Source organism: Dendropsophus ebraccatus, chromosome 3 (assembly GCF_027789765.1).
Source record: "Dendropsophus ebraccatus isolate aDenEbr1 chromosome 3, aDenEbr1.pat, whole genome shotgun sequence".
In the NCBI taxonomy this organism is placed as follows: Eukaryota; Metazoa; Chordata; class Amphibia; order Anura; family Hylidae; genus Dendropsophus; species Dendropsophus ebraccatus.
Genome location: NC_091456.1, coordinates 63885883 through 63912342, shown reverse-complemented (window position 1 = coordinate 63912342; position 26460 = coordinate 63885883). Strand labels below are relative to the sequence as shown.

At 38.3% G+C, this 26460-nt stretch overlaps 1 protein-coding gene across 1 annotated transcript in view; it reads left to right on the top strand.

Moving 5' to 3' along the window:
- The window catches only part of GLIS3 (GLIS family zinc finger 3), a 347865-nt gene that overhangs the window by 214389 nt on the left and 107016 nt on the right, over positions 1-26460 (top strand). Inside the window, exons 5-6 of the mRNA XM_069964277.1 lie at positions 7162-7323; positions 10636-10746. Coding sequence (XP_069820378.1) covers positions 7162-7323; positions 10636-10746 — 273 coding nt within the window. The remainder of the gene's footprint in view (positions 1-7161; positions 7324-10635; positions 10747-26460) is intronic.

The window sequence follows — 26460 nt, the reverse complement described above, 5'->3', positions numbered from 1 at the left end:
AGAGCAGTAGCAAACCCCATAGAAAACCTCTCCTGTTCTGGACAGTTCCTGTCTTGGACAGATATATCAGCAGAGAGCACTGTGTAAGATTGAAGGGCAAGAGATGCCCTTTATACTTACTAACCACTCTGAGATGAGCATCACTTCAGGCATGGAGGATACAGAAACATAGCATGCTGCACAATGTATTAAGCCAAGCGTCCAGCCCTGTTCATTGTATATATCCATGCAATGTGGATGTTCCAAACAGCTGGTCAGCAAGCATGTCAGCTTTCAGTACCCTGTTTATCAGCTCTTTGTGGCCTTTCCAGAGGATAGACCATTAATGATGTTTATCTGGAACACCCCTTTAACTCTGAGTTCACTAATAGGGTATATAGGGTATGTGAAGATTGGTTTTCAAACTAGACAACAACTAGTTGACAACAGTGACATATCAGTCACTAATGAAAGAGAAAGAGAGGGAGACGGAGAAATAACTTCATGAACACTTTTGAAGAGCATTGTAGGAAGGTAAAGAAGTCTGTATGTAAGAGTAAGTAAGTAATTGATTTATGGGATTAGCATGTATTTACAGATATTACATTAGGGATAAATCTGAAATAATAGTTAAACAAGAATTTTGCTTTAGATCCAACCAACTACAACATTAACATGGAGCTGATTTCCACCATATTGTTTAAGTAACACTGGAACTAAATGGGTTAACACGTTTAATGTATTTTTTATGTGCCCTCTAAAAAAATATTCTGCATTGTCTAAAGCTGTATTTCAGTCAGCACTTACATGACATTAACCCAATTTCGGAACTACAAAGGGCAAATCATATTGCTTTAATTAGATTTATTAACCCGTGAAAAAGAAAAGTAAATGTGAAATCTGCGTGGCCCTTTGAAAGACATATATAAAAATCCATTTTATCAAAGCAATGCGTTGTTAACAAGATCCTCCGCCAAACACTGTTATAACAAAAACAATAACTCTATATTGTAGACTTTCAATACCACCACATGGACTTCATAAGTAACTGAATGAAGACTTAACTGGAAGGGTATGCCTACACGTTTTTGATCAATTTAGGGGAAAACAAGTCTGGTAGTGAATTTAATGTCTTTCAGTGCAGGGATTCATACTCTGCTCTATGGACAAAGCATCAGTAGCTTCATGTTATTAGATAGCAGTCACATGTCTGTGCCAATCATATCATGATGAAAATTACACATAGCAAATAGATAAGCTGCTTTTACAATTCTACAACATTAGATACAGGTATCTAAGTCAGGATTCACATGTTGGATGAGGTAACAACATCACTAACAGTTCATATCCAGATTGTTCCTCTAATTTTAGTTTTAAAGGGGTATTCTGTAGTGAAAGATTATTTTAAAGTCAATTGGTGCCACAGGGTTATACAGATTTGTAAATGACTTCTATTTAAAAATTCCAAGCCTTCAAGTACTTATCAGTTGCTGTATGTCCTGCAGGAAGTGGTGGATTTTTTCAATCAGACACAGCGCTCTCTGCTGACATCTCTGACTTTGTCAGGTACTGTCCAAAGCAGGAGCAAATCCCCATAACAATTTGCACAGTTCTCCTGGTTTGGATAGTTCCTAACACTGACAAAGGTGGCAAAAGAGAGTACAGTCAGAATACACTACTTCATGTAGGGCATACACAGCTGATAAATACTGGAAGGTTTGGATTTAAAATAAAAAAAAAAATAAAGAAACTGTTTACTATATTTACAATAATGTTTTTTTTTCCAGAGCACCCTTTTAACTTTGCAATATAAAAAAAAAACAAGATTAGGTCCTAAAAATACATGATGCAAGTTGTTCGTGTTTGCCGATCACGAACAATTTGTTTGATGATCGGAATGGTTATAACAATCATTTTCAAACATATTTGAACATGCGAACATACGCAACATGCCCTGTGCAGTAGGAACATATATATATATATATATATATGTTCTAGCAGTAAAGGGGCTTTTAATGTGTGGCAGCGCCAGTGTTGCTGGCGACGGAGGTAATGACAGGCAGCCGCGGTCAGCAACTGCCTGCCATTATACCTCAAATGCCAGGATGCAAAGCGATTGCAACGTGAAAGGAAGTCAGTGACAGCATAAGCACCTGGCACTGACTGATCGGGATCAGCGATCTGTGGATAAAGTCTGCTTTATTCCTTTAATTCCCATATCTTGTAATATTCCTATATATTGTAATATTGTAAATATGTACTGTATATATTGTAGAATGTGACATTGTTCGATCTATTAAAATATAACAATATTGCTCCTGCACAGTAAACGTTGTAAACAAAGGGGGGAAAAATCAGGATTGCTGATTTTTTTAATTATATATTAGAATAAAATTGATAAAAAGCCATGAAAATGTTTCTTTTACACCAATATGATATCAATAAATACAAAAGATCATGGTGCAAAAAAAGCACGCCCCAACTAGCCCTCTAGGTGGAAAAATAAAAGAGCTATGGCTCTTAGAAGGCAAGAAGGAACATTGCTTCAATTTGACCTGGACATCGGTGCATCAATGACCTTTGGCATGAAGGGGTTAGTAATAAAACTATAATAAATAGTAGTGCCCCATTGCTACCACATAAGTGTTACAAATATCAGAAAATTGAGAAATCCATGAAATCATGTATAGTTTATGAATAGTAGTTAATAGCCTAATTTGCATTTGCACTTCCATTTTACATTTGAATTTCCCCTAAAGATACAGGTCGCTGTATTTTGTTATTTTGTTCTTTGTAGCAACAGTTTCTTGTTAAATGTTAACCTTAATTTTTCCCATGTGAACCATTCAGTGATGTATACTGACAACCCTGTCACAAATGTAAAGATTTCAAAGATAAAACTATGAAGTATGTTATTCATGCTCATCGATGAAGAAAACTGTTATTTCTTTTTTGTGATATGGTTCAGTAGCTATGGTTCACAGTAACTGCAACACAGAAAAGATGGTTACATAGAAATATCTGTTACTTATGGAGAGATAAATGTACATTGAAATTCACTTGGGCTGGGATTACGCTTGCACTTTTTAACAGAATTTTCTTATTTGCAATTAGACTGTTCCCATTCATATCCATGGGACGCTACACAATGCACCAGTTCCACCCAGGTCATTAATAACAGGAATCCTTTATTTATTTATTTATTTTTGTAGACCTCTCGTCCATTATAGGCAATGAACACATACAATGCTGTATACATGCTAGGAGCATTTTCTTATTTTTACCTCAATATTATGTCCATATTTTCAATATAATAATGCGCTATAATAAAGTCATTAGGAAATTGGAGTGCAGTACACGCACAGTATAGAATAATGCCTGTAATTGATTACAACCGACCAAATATTGAACATGTTCATTATTTACAACCTGCTTTTGAAAATGAAAAAAACTGCCATCATCAGTTTGTCATCAGTTCATGCATGGTTTTGTTTCTACCTAAAAATATGACCATATTTTACTTTTATTTTACTGTGTGTGAACATACCCTAAGGCTTGTGCACACAATAAGGTGAGCAATATTAAGGGTATGTTCACACGCCTTCGAAATGACGTCTGTTTTTTGTGGATGACCATCATTTAAAGGAGAAGTATGGGCTCTGACTTTAAAAAAAAAAAAAAAGACGGGGAGGAGGTGTATTTACCTCCCTGTCTCCTGTGCTGGGGTCCGCTGTCCTCCGCTCTTGTTCCCAATTCCCGGCCAATTCCTGGTCTGAGTGCGGGGCCTGGACCTTGACGTGCCAGGCTGCTCAGCCAGTCAGCGGCCAAAGCGAACCCCACTACAGCCCCTGAACTGGACGGGAACAGCGCCGAGCATGAAGGTAAGAGACATACCTCCATTCTCAGCGTAATGTGCGCAGTAGGGGGCAACTGCTGATAGTTTCCCTTTAAAACAAAGATAACACATGATCAGGAAAGTCTTATTATGATAATGATAAGGTTGGTTCTATGTATTATTCCTTCTTTCCACGAGTTTGGTTCCGTAACATAATTTTTTTTTTCTTGTATGCAATTTAATATTTTTTGTTGATAAAGCAAGAATTATGATTCATCACTATATAAGTATATATAGCCATACATCACAATTTATTGGAAATGTGTAGTTAATGTGTAGTCAGATCCCATTACACCTTAGATTGAACTGGATTTAGAGATTCCATTGAGTTCTTTAAGTTATTTCTCATGTAAGTGCCTAGAACAGGCTCTTGTCTGTAACTAAGTAAATTAAATTCCATATGATTATAGGTTAAATGTCTATACCATATGTAGCCTAATAACTCTTTTCAATAACACCATAAACAAGCCATCTTATTGAAGCACACAATACAATATGGAGCATGCCGTTCATTAGCAATGTTCTTTTATCATTAACAGATGACCGGGATAGGAAAACTTAGCACAGGCAAACAATAAGTTTAGCTTAGCTCTGACCCAGAGCCATAGATTTGGAACCATGTTATTGGTTCATTTCAGATTTTGTTTAGGTTCATTTTGTTCATCTGTCCAAATTTTACCTCCGGGTGAAGGTGAACAGGTCACGTGGGGTTATTATTATTCTTAGAACACAGAGCTCATAGTAGCGTCAATTAAAATGGATGCTTAAAGTGGCAGAAAGACTAGGGAACTGAAGGAAATTAGATTTTTCCATGGTTGCAGATACTGATCTCCAATACATGGTTTTATTACTTCTAAACAAGAGTGTAAAGAGGTTGTCCAACCATTTTTTCTTATTGGAATAGAGAATCACTTGTAATCTGTCTTTTTCCCTTAGTTGTTTCTTCCAACTTTGTGCCTGGGCATTCTTTGTTGCTGCTTTTTCTATTTGTATTTGTTTATTTACATAAAGAACTTCCAGGTCACAGGGGGTCAGCAACCTGCAGGTGGGTAGGGTTTGAGTGGGCAGGGCTTAAAAGCAATAAATAGACATGAAGTAAAGTAGCATGTCTTCTTTCCATATTACACTGCCCGGCTATTTTAGATCTTTACACTACAATAATAATATTGCTGAGTGCTGCCGCTACTGACACTTTTTTTTTAAGTAGTCTCTGGGGTGCTCAGCTGATCACTGGGCACGGGGCTGTCCTGTCTCCGGAACAGGTTGGGGATGCACACACAATTATCGAGCTATGTATAGGCTTAGTAAGCGAACGCTGATCTAACAGATCAGGGCTTTCTTACAATGCTTGGTTGGTCTATCTAATACGACCCTTAGTATTAGTATGCTATCCAACAGGTCTCTTTGTTGGATTACAGTGATAAATCTGACATATTTTAAGTCTGTCTTAGTTTACACTGTCTGAGCATTAGTTTTTGCAAATCTAGGCCAAATGTTATTGTCATTTAGAGTTGGGTATATAATGTTAGAAAGCCACATTTTAATAAATGCAGATGTTTGTAATGTTATTTATAAATGCTTTCTGGCAACAAAAGCCACATAAATACACAGAGTAAAACATAAAGTGACAGATAGATACAGACAGTTTCTTCCTTTGTTTATCCATACTATTGTTAAGGGAATAAAACCAGCCAGAGTGTCACATTCTCAGGAATAAACCAATAGTTACCTATAAAGAGAGGATGCTCCTACAACACCACACGCCTGCCCAGGCTACTAACAGATATCCCACCAAAAAGAGGGCTACAATACTCATGTAATTCAAAAATACAATGTTTTATTATGTAATCAAAAAATATGAGTTAAAATTATAAATTTAACTCATATTTTTTGATTACATAATAAAACATTGTATTTTTGAATTACATGAGTATTGTAACCCTCTTTTTGGTGGGATATCTATAAAGAGAGGAGCACAGAAAACATAAATTACATACATAGATATACTTTTGCATTTTACTTTTCATCTTTTTTCAAAAGTATTAACCAAATCAGTGTTTAAAAACATTAATGATTTTCCTGTCCGTCAGAACTGTGCTTTGGCCGTGGTATCTATACAGAGGGCAAGGATAAAGGAAATTAATCTGAATATAGATTTGTATTTTCATGGCAGTGTCAAAGTTTTAAACCCAAAAAAATACTTTTGCCAATATTTTAGTCTGCTGTTGTTTGTTTGTGTACTTTGTGTTTTTGTCATGTATTTTTAGGTTGCCTTGATGCTGGTTTCACACGCTGCAGTTTTTTGGAAAACTACCACTGCAGTCTTTGTGCAAAAGCCAGAAGTGGATTCAAATAGGATGGAAAATATAAAGGGAGGTTGTGTACTTCTCTTTCCTCTTGGATCCACTTCTGGTTTGGGAACTGTAGTGGCAGTTTCCCCCCAAAAAGGCTGCCATGGGTGAAACCAGCATTATCTAAATCTATAAAGGTTTTTTTTTTGCATTGCTTCTATAGCTGGGTTCACACGTACTATTTTGGTCTGTATTTTGGCCAGAATTATTAGCTAAAACAAAAGTGGAACCAAGAGAACCAGAGAAAAACTATACTGGAAACATTTGCACCTTTTGCAGTTTTTTTTTATTTACTCCCTGGTTTTGGCTATAAATACTGACTAAAATGAGCTTCAAAATAAGAGCTACAATACCACAGCATATACATACAATAACCCAGCCTAAGAGGAAAAATATATTTGGCAAGTTTGTCCAAAAGTAACCAACTCCTTATAAGATTTAGATCAGTGATATTGTATGAAACAGATCTGCAGAAGACCAGCAAATCATAAGGCCTTACAATGGCATTATTAGCTGCACAGGTGTCCAAGTCATTTTATACAGTAACTGGTGAAACACGTAACATCTGATATTCCGGGCTTTACAAATCATTGGCTGTGATTTGGATTAATAGTTTCTGCTCAATTACATACCGCCCTTCCTGCTATAGCATAGTAAACGTAAAATGTTGCAAACCTCCAGCAAATTTATTTCTTGAAAATGACGAAAGTTTGTATGTTCCTCTATTACAATTGGCAGTGCTGATTATTAGGGATGCCAAGCTTCAGAGAAGGTAGGATTCTTTTATAGCAAGTAACAAGCAACCAGAAATCAGTTATTAGAAGGGCGATGAAACATTAACTGCTAAACTGTGCCCTGGAGTTTCCAGAACAAGATAAAAATGCTTTTAAGGAACGAAAAAAGGAACATTCCTCTGTATTTTGTTTCTCTTTACAGTTCGAAGGGTGCAAGAAAGCGTTTTCAAGACTTGAAAATCTAAAGATTCACTTACGGAGTCACACAGGAGAGAAGCCGTACCTTTGCCAGCATCCTGGCTGTCAAAAGGCTTTCAGCAATTCCAGCGATCGGGCCAAGCATCAAAGGACACACCTGGATACTGTAAGGAAAGACACATAAAATAATAAGCTTGTTCTGCAAGAAAAGACACCCACACAGTTGCCATTTCTCTAAGGGTTTTCAAACCATTCTTCAGTAGTTCAGGTTCTCCATAACTTGCTTTAAATTACATATCCAGTAGTAGAGTATACAGTAGAGTAGATCAGGCAGGGATTTTAATTGTGATCATACTGTGAATACCTCATGGCACACAATTATAGCACATTGTGACAGGTACATTCTTAGTATTTCTAGTTTTGTCCTTTGTTGTGTAAATATCTTGTCAGTTAAACGTACTAAAGACAATCGTTGACAACCAAGCGTTATTTGTGGTTTTTAAGTGTTTTACATAACAGTTAATTACATGGGGAATACAATGTGTTTGCACTTTTAGGGGAGGGTGGGATTTTTATTGTTTCATTTTACACTTTTTACATTTTTACATTAGTGTACATTACTGTATAATAGTGTATCCTAATCAGTGATCTGCTGATCAGTACACTGCACTACTACTGTAAACCAGTGCAATCCCTAAGTCAGCAATGAGCTGACAGGCAATAGTGGCATATACATGGTTATCCCGGGGGCTTTCAAAAAGGCCCCGGGATTACCATAGAGACAATTGGGAGCCTGGACCTTGACGCGGGACCTCCAATCACATGATAACCGGCCAACATGCCACCGGAACCTGTTACATGCCGCTGTCATTATTTGACAGCAGCATTTAACAGGTTAAACTACCCAGAGCGGAAGATTCTCCTCTGCGTGTAGTTACAGGGGACGATCAGCTGTCATCCATCATGATGCCGGCGCTTCAGCTCAACGGAGCCTTTTCAATACATATGCCGTAAAAAGGCGTATGTATCAGAATAAAGCCCATTAGTGACCGCCATGAAAAGGCGTATAAACGGGTTAAATTCATAACATTACCACAACAGACACACAGGTGCACTACCTATTATGATGTGTGGGCCACAATAAAACTTAAGCTGCCTGCATTGCTTAGGTTTGTGACTTCAAAGCACAAATACATTGGGAAACTGTCAAAATGACATGCTAACATTTACCTGCTCAGATCAGCACGGGCTCTGTTTATTTCATTGACCTGTGTAGTCAGCTAGGGGAAGATTTTTCAAACTGGTGTAAAATAGTACTGGCTCAGTTGCCCCTAGCAACCAATCAGATTCCACCTTTCATTCCTCACAGACTCTTTGAAAAATGAAAGGTGGAATCTGATTGGTTGCTAGGGGCAACTAAGGCCGGGTTTACATATGTCCGGCGGTGCGGCGGCGTTTCCCTCCGGCGCAGGAGAAAAGCGCCGGAGGGAAACGCATCTTTGAACTGATCCCATTGTTTTCAATGGGATCGTTCAAAATGTGCGGCGGGAAATAGTGGCCGCCGCATCGCCGGACCGTCGGTGCGTTAGGACGCATCTTGCAGCGTCCTGGCGGACTGCCGCTCCGGTGATGCGGCGCCGCACCAATACAATCGAATAGAGCGCCGGATGCCTCGCCGGGCAGGACGCATGCCGTTCGGCTCTGGCATCCGGCATTCAGGCAAATAGTACACAAAATAAACATATATCTCCCCCTGTGTGCTCTCCCCCTCCCCTATAGTCCCCCCTTGGTCCCCCAGTAGTATATCACCCCCCCCCTGTTTCTCCTCCAGTAGTATATAGCCCCCCTGTTGCCCCCCCCAGTAATATTTAGCTTCCCTGTGTGCTCTCCCCCAATTAGTATACAGCATTGCTGTGCGCTCTCCCCCAATAGTATATAGCCCCCCATGTGCGCTCTCCCCCTCCCATATAGCCCCCCTGTGCGCTCTCCCCCTCCCATATAGCCCCCCTGTGTGCTCTCCCCTTGTAGTATATAGCCCCCCTGTGAGCTCCCCCAATAGTATATAGCCCCCGTGCGCTCCCCCGCAAATCCCATTGAAAATGACAGGAAAACATACTGGGGAAAAAAATGTCAACTGATGAGCGCAACTTGTGACAACTGATGACAACTGATGGAAACTGATGGCAACTGATGGTTTTTAATGAAAAGACGGATAGAAAAACTGATGACAACTGATGCATTTTTGGCATCAGTTGTGACATCAGTTGTGGTCAGTTTTTAGGCAAAAAACGCAACTGATGCCAACTGATATATGTAAACCCAGCCTAAGACAATTCTACTTTACACCAGTTTGATAAATCTCCCCCCCCCCCCTAGTGTCTATATTTGGGTCATTTTCTGGGCAAATCTGAGTTCTTGCTTGGACTGAAATGTGCTGCAAACCATGATTCTCAGTTCGAACCAAAAGCCAGGTATGCAGGGATACCAAGCAGGGATACATCAACATGTCATTTAAACAGTTTTCTGGCATATCCATGCCTTAGGGACACAAATCCTGGTGTGAACAAGCTCTTTTCTAGCAGCATTACTGCAAGAAAGCTGAAATATTATTAAATCATTAAACTAATGACATAATTAAACTAATACTATTAAAAAGGAGAAGTCCAGCGAAAATCTTTATTAAAGTATTGTATTGCCCCCCAAAAGTTAGCAAATTACCAATATACACTTATTACGGGAAAAGTGCTTTTTTCCCTGCACTGCATTGCACTCAGTTAAATCGCGGCAATAACGAAAGTTTTTAAAATTGCAAAAGCGGACGCCTTTTCTATATTTTTGACGTTATGCGAACATAGCCAAAATTGGTAATTTGTATAACTTTTGGGGGGCAATACAATACTTTAATAAAAATTTTCGCCGGACTTCTCTTTTAAGAGTTAGCCTCCACTATTATACAACCACTGTCCATTAAGAATACATGGATAAACTTGTTACTAGGCTACTCACTTATGTTGACGTCTCTTTATTACTATGACCATGAGTGAAATGGTTACTGGCTAAATATAATAACGTAATACACACAGGAGAGGCTGGACCCGTAAGTAAAGGTAATTAAATTAATCTGCATATAGTTGATGTGACAGTATCATTTCATGACAGAGGTGTGTGTAACAATATTCTGACCTATTTCCCTTTGCTATGCTGCTGAGTACTTTCTTTTCTGCTGGAAATCTTAATCTTTTTCCCTACTTATTCTGTCTCTCTAGCAGGATTCTTCTCTCACCCTAACCAATGTTTTCTGGATAGTGACTGCTGTTAGACAGCTCCACTAATCTGCTGAATCTGATTTTGCTAATCCCTCCTTGAGCAAATGATTTCTATCCTGTAAGTACCTTTGGGAATGCTCATTGATAACAAATGTTAAAGTGCAGTTACCAGGGAAGTAATATAATTATATTTTCCTATGTATTTCGTCTAGAAACCGTATGCATGTCAAATTCCTGGATGCAGCAAGCGTTACACAGACCCAAGCTCATTACGAAAGCACGTAAAAGCTCATTCTTCCAAAGATCAGCAGGCCAGAAAAAAGGTAAGGGGGATAAAATGTGTCTCCAACACAAGGATTTACTGCAAAAATATTAGCAGGCACTGAGCAAGTTTCATGCAGCAGGTTTCAGCTGTTCACTATGCTGCAGTGGCCAGGATCAGAATTAATTCCAACCCCATTTAGCCTCCTAATGACCACAGATATATATATATATATATATATATATATATATATATATATATATATATATATATTATTTTTTTACAGCAGTCATTGAAAGTCCCCCTGTAAGCATGGGCATAAACAACAAAGGGTATGTCTTTAATTGAAAAGTCCTTTGAATTTATTAGTAAAGACGGAGAAAGAGCGGTGAACAACTAATAAATAACGTCCGTTGTTTGCAAAAGACATACGAAAATTATTATAATGATCTTTATTTTGACGTCCGTGCAAACAACGTTTTATATATATATATATATATATATATATATATATATATATATATATATAAATATAAATATATATATATATATATATATATATATATATATAGTGTGTGCATTGGATGTCTGTCATTCCATTGACTTTAGTGCATTGCATTGAGGGCAACACAGGTTGATAAAGCACCTGTTAGGGATCTCTGTGGTTTCCCCTCTCTCTGCCATGTAAGGTCACTGGGGGGAGGAGTGGTCCTACAGGCTGAAGTGGGGAGAGGGGAAACCACAGAGATTCCTGACAAGTACTTTGGCAACCCTGCCATGTGGGCTAATGAGGGTATAATTTTACTTTAACTACTTTACTACTTTACTTTACTACTGCAGAGCATGTGAATGATCTGACTGGGAGAGAGAGCTCCCCCTGTCACCATTAGCACACAGCAATAGAAGTTTCTGTGTGCCAATGGTTGCTATGGCCACTAGGAGCCTAACAATTGCTCCCAGGGCTGTCATGGCTACGATAAGTATTAGGCTATGTTCACACAACGTCAAGAAAAGGTGTCCGCTTTTTCTAATTAAAAAGACGTTTGTCTTTGCTGTGATTTAGTTGACTTCAATGCAATGCATTAAAGTCAATAGAAAGATGGGCGTCCAATGCACACAATGTATTAAATAATGGACATTGCATGGAAATCAAAATAATGATCATGTCAACCATTTTTGGATGTCTAGTGCAAACAGAGGACGTTATTTTTTTGTTGTCCACTCACAGTTTTTCTTTTTCCACCGTCTTACACTGTTTTTACTATTAAAGCTATGTTCACACTACGTAAAAGTACGGACATCGGCAACAACGGCCGTACTTTTGGTGCGGTGGAACAATGCCTTACTTAAAATGGGATCCTGGCCGGAGTGTATAAACAGCATATGTGCTCCGGCCGGAATCTCGTACGGGGCCGGAAATAACTGACATGTCAGTTTTCTGCAGCCGCAATTCAAGGGGAGGCTCTGATGCGGGTGCGCACTGATGCTCACTGACGGATCATCCGGCCAGTACTTCAGTACCGGCCTCAATGATCCGGGCAGAGACCGGCCGTTCCGTGACCTGGCCGGGTCACGGAACGGCCGGTGTCTCACGCCATGTGAACATAGCCTAAAGTCTATGGATTTTTAAATTAAAGACACACCCAAAGGCAATTAGTCCACCTGAACTAGATTAATGTACCAACACCCATCATTGCATTGACGGGCGGCCAAACAGTGGTATGTCGTCCGTCATTTTAACCTCAGAGGCAAAGCCTCATAATACAGTATAATGTCTGTCAGTGTAACCTTGACAGGAAATAATAATGCATTGGTATACGCCATATACCACTGCATTAGTTAGAAAAAGTGGAAAGTAAAGTGAAAGTAATAAAATAAGTCAAAATATGTAAAAAAAATTAAGATAAATCTATATTCTCATTATTTTTAACCCCCTCCCCCACATCTCCTTAAAAAGTTTCATACAAATACTGAAAACCCCCCCACACTAAAATATAAAAGAATCATACATATCTAGTATCAGTACTTCGTACTGACCCATAGAATAAAAACTGTTTGATATTTTTACTTCACAGTAATAAGTGTGAGAAAAAAAGGGCAAAAACACAGCATATCTGTGAGGTTCTGCCACACTGGTAGCTGATCCAGAAAGTGAAGAAAAATGGCCTCTGTGCCAATTCACATTGTCTCCTGCTCCCTGTGCTTTCCCACCATAGGGGACAAAGATTCTATGCCTCTGTCTCACATTGTGTGTGTTTGCTGAGATCAGGCTGATGATGCAGACAGGGGGCAGGGTGGGATGTCACAGGAGGCTTGGCTGGATCCCCCAATCCCCTGAGTGATTGAGCTTCTCTGACCGGCCTCTTTAGTCTTTAGTCTACATCTGAGCAGGCAAGGAGTGACAGAAGAAGCTGCTGCAACTTCACTTATTGTGCAAAACTCAGTGAAATTAGGGCTGTGTTCACACATGTTGGAGTTTCATTGCAGTACTGCAGCGTCTGCACAATAATGATGCAGTAACACAATTAAATGATGCTAAATGGCAGAGAGGATCAGAGCCAGCACTGCCAATCCCACCTGGAGAAAAAAAAACCAGGCATAAACAGTATATTCCATGTAACATAATATCGAATAAAGTCCTTATTGTGGGGCTCAAGAAACAAGAAAATAGGTCTGAGGATAAAAAATCTCTGCACATCCAATAATATACAAAAAAATTATTATACAAAAATTTAAGAAGACACACAGAAAAAAAAGGAAAGGCTGTATACAGCAATAAAACCTAACTCTAAGGGGGGAGAATACAATAAGTCACCCCACCAACCGGGATCCTCCACATGAATGACTTATTGCATTCTCCCCCCTTAGACTTATTGTATTCTCCCCCCTTAGAGTTAGGTTTTATTGCTGTATACAGCCTTTCCTTTTTTTCTGTGTGTCTTCTTAAGTTTTTGTATAGTAAAATCTTTTTTTGTATATTATTGGATGTGCAGAGATTTTTTATCCTCAGACCTTTTTTCTTGTTTCTTGTTCATTGTAATTTGCTGAGGTAGTCAGCACTCCATATTATAGTTTATGATTCAGTGTGCGCTCACACCCTATATAATGTGAGATAACTTATTGTGGGGATCAACTTCAAAGATAAAAGATGCTTGATCATAATATGTGCGTGGAAATGAAAAGAAACTTTTTTTTAAATTAAATTCAAAAAGTTTTTTATTCCAGTATCAGCGTTACAGGTAGTAACAGTGTGCTGTGTGGGTGGGAACACAATGAAATGATAAAGTGATGCAAATAATTAAGTAACACAATGAAACTGCAATGGGTGAACACAGCCTAGATGTTCTGTAACAGATTTGGGCAGGGAATGGGCAGGGTGGAGAACGGTGATGAACAGCTGAGGGAAAGCATTGCATTCTGGAACCTGTAGTACTATGTACAACTGCTCAAGCAGGAAGTACAACCACACAATACAGAACAAAACCCCCCAAAACAAATGGATTTTTGTCAGTTTCTAAACTGGGATTGACAGGTAAGTAATGCTATTTGCTTCTGCTGAAGGTACATTTTTTTCACCTCTACCTGGAGTTCCCCTTTAAAGCATCATGGAGCTATAACCACATAAAATGAGACAGGTCAGATTTAGAACAATTAGCTCAGTGATAAAGGCCCAAACTAGCTGCAGCACAAATGGGGTTAAACATTAAATGGAGTTGACTGTTAAATAACCCACCATACTGCATTTAGCTGTTCAAGTTTTACTATGAAAAAATAAGACTGGTATCTTATAGCAAGCAGTGCTGTTCTATTTAATCGTATTTAACTGACTTATACCTGGTTGTTAGCTCACATCAAGCTTTGGAATTTGAAATATTTCCAGGCAATAATAATAAAAAAGTAAGAAACATTAAACCTTTTAGGATAGAATAAAGATTATTTATGGCTTTAATTAAATTTGAAAACTGGCATAGGGTCACAAAAGGGTTTTACACAACAAAATGTGAATTCTAAAAAAAAAATAACCATAAAAATTCCAAGGTGATAAAGGAACAGAGAAATAAATAGCTGCCCCCGTGGGGGACTGTTGTGTTGAAAGGACTGAACCCTTTGGCTGTCACAGCCTGTTAGTCATGGACTTACTTAATATGTCCTGCATATAATCTTTTCTAAAAGTTCCCCAAACAGTCAATGACATTTATTTTGCAAAGTACAGCAGAGTAGAGAAATAAGAGTTTAAGATTTAAAAGCGTTACAAAAATATAAATACATAAATTTCATGATCAAGTTACAATGTTCCCGTAAAGTTCAAGTAACTTAAAATATGCAACTGCAGCACTGCAGGACAGGATGAGAACACGTTGCACCATTACATGCAGTGTATAGACATAGGCTATGTTCACACAACGTAATTTTTGAGTAAAGAACAGACATGGTTGCAATGGAATCAGCGTCCATTGTTTACTATAGGGGTGGCATTGTATTGAAATCAATGCAATGCCACCCGCTGTGTTCACACAGCGTTATGTTTAAAACGGGCGTTAAAATAATGTACCCGCCTATTATTTCCAGATGCCATTTAGTGAACAGCGTTCAGAATCAATAGCTGTTCACACAATGTAAAGTGCAGTGGCTGACACACATTACATTGAAGTGAATGGCTAATTGATTTGCTGGCACCCCCGACAGTGCCCTCAAGTAAATTGTAAAAAAGAACATTCCTGCAGCCGATACAGAGATTTTGGCTGCAGGAACGTCCTAAATGCAGCCTGGTGGCCTGCTATGCCTGCTATGCAACGGATGCTGTTAAACGCTTTTTGAACATAGCCATACACAGGGACTATATAACGACATATCTGTAAGCATATTCTTTGTTAGAATTTTGACACATTCAGGGTAAGAATTTTTTTTACTCTTTTCACACTGGGGGAGATTTATCAAACTGGTGTAAAGTAGAATTGCCTTAGTTGCCCCTAGCAAAAAAATCAGATTCCACTTTTCATTTTTCAAAGAATCTGTGAGGAATGAAAAGTGGAATCTGATTGGTTGCTAGGCACAACTCAGCCAGTTTCACTTTACACCATGTTTGATAAATCTCCCTCATTGTGTTTGCAGTGTCTGGCCAAACAATACTTCTGGGGAATTCCCCGTTTAAAATGACGTCCGTTATTTTGAGTCTAAAATAACAGACGTTATTTAGCAGCCTGGCCCCCCCTTAGTGCAATGACATTATTCTAGTTTGGGATTACTAATTGAACTTTATATGTGTGTTAATTGAAAAGTCCATTGAATTTAGTAGTAAAGATGGAGAAAGAACTGCGACAAAAGGAAAACTGTGTGTGAACTACTAATAAAAAATGTCCGCTGTTTGCAAAAGACATCAGAAAATAATGATCATATTCATTATTTTGACGTCCGCAGCAAAAACGTCCATTATTCAATACACTGTGTTCATTGCACGTCCGTCTTCTCATTGACTTGAATACATTGCCATTGTAGTCAGTTAAATTGCGGCAAAACCGGACGTTTTTTTTTTTTTATGAAAATCGGCCGCCTTTTCAATATTTTTGACGCTGTGTGAATACAGCCATATACTGTACCTATTCCTAAGAATTCCAGTGGGGTATTGGTGGCTTTGGACTGTATACTTGTTCTCTGAGTAGCACTCTGTACTTTGCCATAAAGCAAATACATGTACAACCGATGTCAACTGCTACTGTTGAGCAAGTATGCTGTAGTTCTCAGGTCAAAATGTATAGTATGGTACCATGTTAGCCAGAAAAATCCATATCGTGGTAAATACTTGAAATCAAAGTATTTTAGGAGTGATACCTTTATTGGCCAACAAAAAATTGTTAGAGCTGTGAGCTTTCGGGATTCACAAGATTTCTTTCGTCAGACAAGTTCACAAAAAAATTTTTGGGCCAATTTTGTTGGCCAGTAAAGGTATCACTCCTAAAATACTTTGATTTCAAGTATTTACCACGATACAAAAACTTGTTGAAAGGCTGATGAGCAGCCAATAAACAAGCTATAAAGAAAACCAATCACTTAGATTTTTCCGCTAAGGCTAGGTTCACACTACATTTTTTCCATCCGTTTTTTTCACCCGTTTTTTGCAAAAACGGATGTATGTGTGTGCATTCGTTTTGATCCGTTTTTCCATTAAATTAAATTTTTTAAGAAAACTGTATCAAAACGGATCTGTTATTTTATTTAATGGACACAAAAATAAGGTCGATTACGTTTTGATCCATTTTTTTATTGTGGAATTCAATGGAAAAACGGATCAAAAGGGATGGGCACACATGCATCTGTTTTTTCCATCCGTTTCTCATCCGTTTTTTGCAAAAAACGGATGAAAAAAAAACGGATTGCAAAAACGTAGTGTGAACCCAGCCTAACACTACTAGCAGTGCTCGGAAGATGTGCTAAAACTTTCCTGACCATGTGTCCCGTGTGTTCTGTAGACCCTTTAAATGCTAAAACAAGGTCTTTTATTCTGGTGTGCAAGACATGCAGAGAGCCGGGAACTGGTCATCTAGGTTGTGACTAGTCACAGCTTTTTGCCTGTCAGCACGCTCTGCAGGATGATCGACAGAAAAAGAGTTAGAAGTCACTTTCCCTGTTAATTATCCTGAAGAGCGCAATGACAGGCAGAGAGCTGTGACTAGTCACAACCAAGATGACTAGTTCCCAGCTCTCTGCATGTCTTGTGCACATTATGGGGATCTGCAGCTCCATCCTGTACAAACTGCTACTGTTTTTTCAATCTTGTGCACATAGTATACATTATACTCCCCATGCTGATTGTTATACTGTACAGTAACTTATAATATGACATTTTCAGCTGTTTCTAAATGTTTTATTTGTGTTATACAGTATGTTATTCAGAATAAAAAAAATCATTATTTTGGGGTGTGGAACCAATGGTCTGCACTTCATTGATTTCTTATGGGAAAATTTGATTTGGTATAAGAGTGATCTTGTTATACTGTACAGTAACTTATAATATGACATTTTCAGCAGTTTCTAAATGTTTTGTTTGTGTTATATGTTATTCAGAATAAAGAAAATTATTATTTTTGGGGTGTGGAACCAATGGTCTGCACTTCAATGATTTCTTATGGGAAAATTTGCTTTGATATAAGAGTGATTACAAGCACGGTCCCGGAACGAATTAAAATAATTCAAGGCACCATTGTACTTTTATTTTGTAGATTCGACTGTAGTTATTCCAACTCTGTTTTTATTTTGTTGCTATTGCTCCTGTTCCTAAAATTCAGGGATTTTAATATTTGGTTGACTATCTGCACTTTTTCTTAGGTGGGTGTTAACCTGGGGGTGTGATTGTGAGGTTTAAGGGGTATGAATCAGGCGCAAAAGGTAAATATGAGACTGAGGTTGTGTAACCTCAGATGCAAGGGTGTGTATATAAGGGTTGATGGATGTGAATCAGAGTTGTGTGTAAAAATTTGATGGTGAGGGGTCCTTAATCAGGTTGAGGGGATATGATTATAAGGCTGAGGGGACATGAATCAGGCTCAGGGGGTTGAGAATATGAAGCTGAGAATTCCTGTTCAAATAATTTTAATGCCTTAAAGGGGTTATCCAGTGCTACAAAAACATGGCCACTTTCTTTCAGAGACAACGCGACTCTTGTCTCCAGTTCAGGTGCAGTTTGCAATTAAGCTCTATTCACTTCAATGGAACTGAGCAGCAAAACCCTGCCCAAGCTGGAGACAAGAGTGGGGCTGTCTCTGGAAGAAAGTGGCCATGTTTTTGTAGCGCTGGATAACCCCTTTAACTTCTATAGGGTTTGATGAACAAGATTTTGCTCCAGTTGAATCTGGATGTCCCATAACATAGATAATATTCAGAGAACTATGCCATATACATATAATATAGCGACTATCTTTCCCTAAAAACATGCATGTTTAGCCGAATCAAAGTTTATGTTTATTCAAAAGAGAGGGAGAAAAAATGTCAGGCACTTCTACCCATCTGCTATAGGATAGGCATGTTGAAATCCAACATCTGCCATTGCGGACAGTCAGGATGACCCCTATACTCTTTAAATTGTTAACAGATTCCAAGAACATCCAGTAATATTTGAAAGATATTGACAGGTACTTTTATAAGTTGCACATGTATAAGCTATATACTTTAAAAGGAGTGGCTCAAGTCCAGGGCATGAAGTACAGTAAAGGTATCGGACCATGGGAGGGCCTCTTCAGCTAAGCTCCACCCACTTTATGAGAAAGTTGCAACCTGCAAAGATAATAGAAAACTGTTGTACAGTCTTTAATAATTTGTCCCCAATGTGTTTGTTCTGCTTTATAATATTGTAGTGATTTATTTTAATTTTCTACACATTTACTTACAGTATTGTCTATGTAGACAGTGAAAGCAGGGTATATGTACTTTATAACAGTTAAAGAGAATTGGAACTGAACAGAAAAATGCAAAATACCTTAAAGTCCCCAGTACAGGTCCTTTCACGAATACCAGGGAATGACGAGAGCACTGCATACAGAGCCCTACAATTTATGTGTATATAGTGGCTTTTTGCTTTATTTACTGTAGGTCTCCAGATGTCCCAGTCTCTAAAGTAAAGCTGTCGGTCTATTATATCTACTGAAGTTTCCAAAATGAAACCTATACATTGTAAAAAGAAAAAAATATGTATGTATAGATGAAAATAAAAAGCACCAACAATCTAAACAATATAATCTATAGTGTAATTATGATTTGTTTAATATGTCATTTTTTATTATATGTTTATTTAAACTTATTGCTTCTTTAAGTTATTTATTGATGTGGGCAGACATTGTGGAAAGTGGTTGAGGAAAACCACAGTCAGAACCATTAAAAATACAACTCGACTAAAAATTCCTACCAGGGTTGTCTCACTATTGTTGCTTGATTCATCTAGGATCAGGCATGGATCATCTAATGTTTATGAGCACATCTAGGGTTAGCTCAGATTTGATGCCATTGTCCCAGTGCCAGACGTTATCTCTCCTGTTACCTATCAATCTGGCTTTAGGCAGCTATTATGCAGCCACAGGCTGAGCATTGCCTAGCAGTGCCCATAGTAACCCCCAAAACAATTCTCCTTAAAAATGTTTTCCGTGAAGACTGTTTTAATCCTATCTTTAATCCTTTTACTTCCGTATCTCAAAATGTAATATAAATCAAGCACTGGGGTGTTCTGAAGTTTTTCTTTCCTTATTGAAATTGGGGCTGTCCCCAAAGGATTAGTAATGGCCTGAAGTCTTTAAGGAATTTAATCTCACAATTTGTTGTAAACCTTTTTATACCAAAGTAAGAATACACAATTCCTAAAACCTAATTAAATGAAATGTAGTATACCAGTTTAAAAGAGATTATTCATGGAATGAGGTTGCATTGTCTCGTCAGGTCTTCCTTTACTAGAATCGATTAGAATGCTAAGAGGACTGACTGTAGCAGGTAAAGAGAGTTACAACTGTAACTAATAATTGTAAAAACCCATCTTTCCTTTAATCTGGGAAGCAGGAATAATACAATTTTCCGTAGTTCTGACTACTTCTCTATACCTCAATGCTCTTTCTTTCATTATACGCACATTACAGGAATCGACTTCCTCCATTTAGTGGTTTAGTACAGTCATTTACAAGAAAGCTAGATTTTGTTGCTTTTCTTAAAGATGCAGTGAGTTTTTCTATATATTTTTTTCTGTTTTGCCATAGAGTTTATATGATGTGGTTTACCACATCTAAAAGTGAAGCTTCAGAAATTGTGCACAAGCAAACGTCAACTTAGTACAATGAAGTTATCCATTAAAGAACTCCTAAGCATACTGTATATGACAAGATGTGGGATTTGCCTTCTTTAAAACATTTTTTTCAGATTTTACCTGGCTGAAAATGACTGTATAGAAGTATTTTTTACTTCTTCATACCCAATGTTAGGTGAAAGTGAGTAGTTTCCTACTTCATCTTATCCAGCATAAGGTGGTGTCTGGCAGCCACATATCACCCCCTCTGTGCAAAAGTAAAAAGGCTAGACAGATACAAAGGTAAAAAGACATAACAATTGACCTGGTCATAAATCATTTCTAGTCTTAAAGGGGCTATATATTCCAAAGTAATAGAGAAAAAGACAGTGAAAGGAAACAACAAAACACTGACATGAGATTCACAGCAAGTAAGTAAAGGACTTGCATATCGATATTGCTGTAGAAACCTTTATTCTACCAACTACGCAACATTTTGGCTAAAAAATCACATTGATGAAGAAAATCGCCGACGGCCATCAAAAAGTTGGCCGATATTTGCCAATGATGACAGTCTATAATCATCATGATCGTTATAGACAGACTTCATCTGCAAATATCACACATCATTTTGACGGCCATTGGCAAAAATCACAAAATCATGTTGTAAACTTAAATTGTATATTCTGTAGAAAATAAGACGCCCAGAATCTGTGAAGATTCAAAATCCACAACATGTCAATTTCTGTTGTGGATGCACTAGCAGTTTGTTGACTTATGATGTCCACTTAATTATGATGTCCACTTATCCATAATTATCATGATTATTATTAGCAGTTGTCTATGTGACAAGACGGATGTTTTCCCCGATATTTACCCAAAGTGCTAACAAAGCCTTACTGTGTTGCCTTTAATGGAAAAGTGAAAACAGCAATTACATTTTATTGTTGCAGATTTAGCTGTGGAGATGCTGGAGATCTCAGCACAGTCCACAGCTGCAAATTTTAAATATGTGGTCTGCTGTCCTCTGCTCCTGTTCCCAGCCACTTCTAAGGGCCCTATTCCACCGGACGATCAGATTATCGTTAAATCGTTTTGAATCTAAATGATAATTATTTGTTTGGATAGCAGTTAACGACTAACGACCGAAGAGAAATTGTTGATCGTTTAGTAAGACCTGGACCTATTTTTATTGTTGCTCGTTGGCAAATCGTTCACATTGAATAAAAAGTCGTTCGGTCGTTCGCAGTAGTGACGAACGCAATAGCGACAACAAGAGATCGCAAGAACGATCATAAGTAACGATTATCTTTCCATGTAAATAGGCGAAAAATTTCAGGTCTTTCGTAATAGCGGTCGTTTGGATCGTTTATCGTTAACAATTATTCGAACGATAATCGTCCGGTAGAATAAGTCTGAGTGGGGACCCGCCTACAGCGCTGACTGGCTGAGCGGGCCTGACAGATGACATCCCAGATCACCAGACTTAGAAGTAACAGGGACTAGGAACTGGAGTGAAGGACAGCGGACCATAGCACTGGAACAAGGGGGGTAAGGGCATGTTGTTATGTTCAGACACCTCCTCTGAGGCTGTTTTGAAAAAAAGTCCTTTAAGAAAAGTTCCATCTTAAGAGTGCTGCGGGAGAGCCACCTACTTTTAAAAAATGCATGTTGTAATCTAGCTAAAAAGGGCTAAGTTTTGTGAAAAAGTTTGTAGCTTTTTTGTGCCAGAACACTGGTGTGCAAGCTATAATACCCCAGGATATATTAACACAATGTTTTTGAGACGAAAATATGAGTGTATTTTGATTATTACGTTCATAAAGAGCATGATCATTATTTACAGCCATAATTATCACAATACAGCTGTATTTTCATCTAAAAAAAACCCTTTGTGTTAACATGCCCTCAACTTACCAACTAGCCAATAAATCAGGAACAAATCCACCTGACTAATTTAAAGTGTTGTCTGGAGGCCACCATACATGTCATATAGTCAGCAGATTTTAGATATGATTTATTAGTGAATATGGTAAATCTATAGGCAATGTCATAGATGTATATATATATATATATATATATATATATATATATATAAGTGTGAACACTTGTAATTTATATTCCTCTTCCAGTATTCCAGTATACAGTGACTTACAAAACATATTCATTGAATTTGTTTATTGATATTCTATATGCTACTCTAAAAATAATATTACTTCACCAGCTGGTTCATGAATATTGTTACCTTGGATAGTGCAAGCCAGCTGAGCTGCAAATATTATGTCAACTTGTACGCATAGTCATATTTATTTGCATTGTGTCTGCCAGTAAAGCTGAACGTGCTACTTACCTATGATTGACACTAATATTAACGGCTGATCCATTCCCGGTTCACAATGGTTCTTTTACAGTTCCACAGCTTGAGATTCACTTACAGACATAAGATAGCTGTGTTTTTGGTAGTCCAATTACATGACACATCCCTATTGCCCGTGTTGTATTTAAGGCATCTATTCTGATCTCTTTCCTCAAATCAACCATTTTTAAAAGAAAAAATCAAGGATACTTTCATTTCACTTGGGAGCAGCAAAGCTGCAGAAAATAAAACATAAGCTGCTTGTGGGACAAACGTAAAAAGGCTTTTTTAGCAGTGACCCGTGGCTAATGTGATCAGGGAAAATACTGCTAATCGCGTGTAGCCTTGTATCTCAGTATTAGTCAATGAATGAGTTATTTACCTATTAATGATTCAGTGGTCTGGGGATTTATGAAAGCCTGGGGATAAGTCCTATGCTGTAAGCACGTCAATCATCCATTTCAGGCTTACCTGCAGTAAAATTTCACTTATGGAAAGCAAACCTCCTGTTACCAAACAACCAGTGCCTAGGAATATATTTCATTAACACAGGAATAATTGCCTCACATTTGGTCCTCTACCAAATTGCCGTAGCATTACTCAGCCATTACCATATTCTGAGGGTATGCTAGAAGGATGAAAGAATGATCTGCCACATAAGACAGCTATTCAATGGCTCCGAGGCTGAGCGGAGCTTTGCTGAGGCCTGTTTTCTTTTTGTCTGGTTGCTGTAGGGAAAACACAAACATCCCGTGTAAGCTACTTACAAATTGGGAGAACGGTAAAGCAAATTAATTGCAAGGCAGCCGTCTCCGCGAGATAGAAAAGGGGTATGTGTAACATGGCATGCTGTGGAAAAATTTAGTTATAATGTTTTGCTTCCTTGGAAAGTAGGTAGAATAAAAAATATATATCTTTGGTGTACAAACAGTGTGAGTTATGGGTCTTATAAATAGCTGCAAAATGATATGCTCCCTGTCCGCATGGTGAAATATCTTAACCCCTTCAAGAACTCTTAAAAAACATTGTATCTCATTTTACAAATAACAGGTTAGCTGTAACTGTTAACGCTTCATATTAGGGATTAGCTCCTGTAGCCGTATATTTATAGATGATGCCTTAAAGGAAAACCCGGGGGAAAAAATGTTTTCAAATCAACTTATAAAAACTTAAGGCCCTATTCCACGGAACGATTATCGTCCATATTCGACCGATATCAGCCATTACGGACGATAATTGTCCCGTGGAATAGAAGGCAATGATCAGCCGACATCTTTCATGTTGGCTGATCGTTGCTTCGTTTGTCTTTCAAACATGTTGAAAAACAAATGGCCAGGATCGCTCCGTGGAATAGGAGTGGCGGCAGCAGACCACCACTATCCTCTATGGGCTGCCCAGACGATCTAGCGATCACCCCGACAGCCCCCCCCCAGCTCCCCACAGCCCCCCTTCCACTAACCCGCTCGCTGCAGCTGTGTGCAATAGCTCTGATAGCGCTAGTTTGCTCCTCACTGTCAGCCCGTGGAATAGGTCCTTTAGAAAGTTATACAGATTTGTAAATCCCAAGTCTTCCAATACTTATGAGCTCTTGTATGTCCTTCAGGAAGTGGCATATTCTTTCCAGTCTGACAGACTGCTGCCACCTCTGCCCATGACAGGAACTGTCCAAAGCAGTAGGGGTTTTCTATTAGGATTCACGGACAGGGATGGCAGCAGAGAGCAATGTGTCAGACTGAATATAATACACCACTTCCTTCAGGACATACAGCAGCTGATAAGTACTGGAAGACTTGAGATTTTTAAAAAGAATCCATTTACCAATCTGTATAACTTGGATAGCACTTGAGTTGAAAATAATTTATCTTCACCCCTAGTTTTTTAATTAGTTAATCATATATGTTTTGTCAACTCTTCAGTATACCAATATAACTGTACAGGTTTGTTATAAAATGATATATTTTTTTAAATGGTATTGCAATTCCAGAAAATAAATGCTATAATTTGGACACACTTAAGTGATACTATTAGGCAACCAACTAATATCCAGAGCGATCATGTGCAGCACACACAGCACCTACATGGGCTTGGAGTGACTCTGTAAGGTCATGATAGGTTGTCACAGGTATTTGGAGCCCTGCTGACCACAGTGCATCCCAGGGCTACCGGAGGGTGTGTGGGGGAGGATCCTTAAAAAAACAAAACGTGACAATCAAGGTGATCCCACAGATTCTCAATTAGGTTGAAGTCTGGGAAATTAGGGGGCCAGGGAGGTACTTGGAAGCCTTGGTGGGCTAACCAGTGTCGGACACTTCTAGCCATGTGACAATGTTGCATTGTCTTACTGGAAGATCCCAGGGAAGGCAATCAGCATCTCTGCGTGGTCTGCAAATCGGTTGTGCCCAGATCAGTTGAAAGTACCTTCCACATGGTCGAGTGGGGCCAAAGAATGCCACGAATGCCAACTTGTATACTTACAGCCATGGTTGAAGAATGTTCATTCTCTCATGTCTCTCTCCTAACATGCCCTCATCCATTTGTTTGATAAAGCAGAAGAACACGTGATTCATCTTAAAGGGAACACTTCACAAATGAGCAGAGGTCCAGTTCCAATACTGCCTTTAAAAAAAATGTACGCCATCTCTGTCATTGCAACTTTGTAGAGGTGCAGTAACTATCTTTTCAGTTTGGAGCCGCATATGCAGTAAGGTTTTCTGAACTGTTATAAACACAGATGGTAGGACCCTGGTTCATTTTGGAGGTGAGCTGCTCCACTATAGCACTCTAGAGCACCTTCGTAGCCGATGTTCATCACATTGCTTACTAGCAATGGCGCCATTTGTCTATTCACCATACACTTTAACCACAGCAAAACACCACTTGTTCTTAAACTGTGCCATTTCAGAAATGCTTCTACCCTGGGAACAAAAGCTAGTAAAGAAAAGACCAAAGAGAAGGAGAAGTAGGAAGTAACAAATAAATGTAAAATTGCTTGTATTTATTCATTAGGAACGTTCTTTGTTGACTTCTAGTGGATAAAGTGTGCTTATACACAAATAAGGAGAGACCTGTCAGTCAAGTTCAGGACCTCCCCAATGGCTCTGAGCTAAGTTCCTGGTTGAAATTACAGCTATGATTTCTTTGAAATGGCAAAGCTGTTCAGAATAAATGATATATCATTGTAATGAGCGAGCCTGTCAATTTTCCATGCTGCTCCATATGGCTCAGGCAGCATGAAACTAGTGACAGGTTCCCTTTAATTTATTACTAAACATATACAAAAATAATAGGTGTCAGAAAACGTTGGGAAAACTATATAAATATAGTTTTCAGTAGAGTTATGGCAGAAAACTGTATGACACATATTTTAACCAAAGTATTTCCCCTACACAATCAAAGATATTCTTGCAATCAGAAAAAATTCTGGTTGCAGTCATACCAAGGACACTTTTCTGCTGTTTTTCATAGTGGTGCCATATATCCAAAATGTTTCCGCGGGTACACACTGGGAAAATGTGTTAACATCCAATGTTGCACAATTACACTGTGATTACTGGATAAAATCTCATAGTAGGAAAAGTAATACAGCAAAAATATAACATTGCAGAATAATTATTAGAAATGTTATTTTGTGATCCTTAAGATGAAATATATCTGTGTATGCC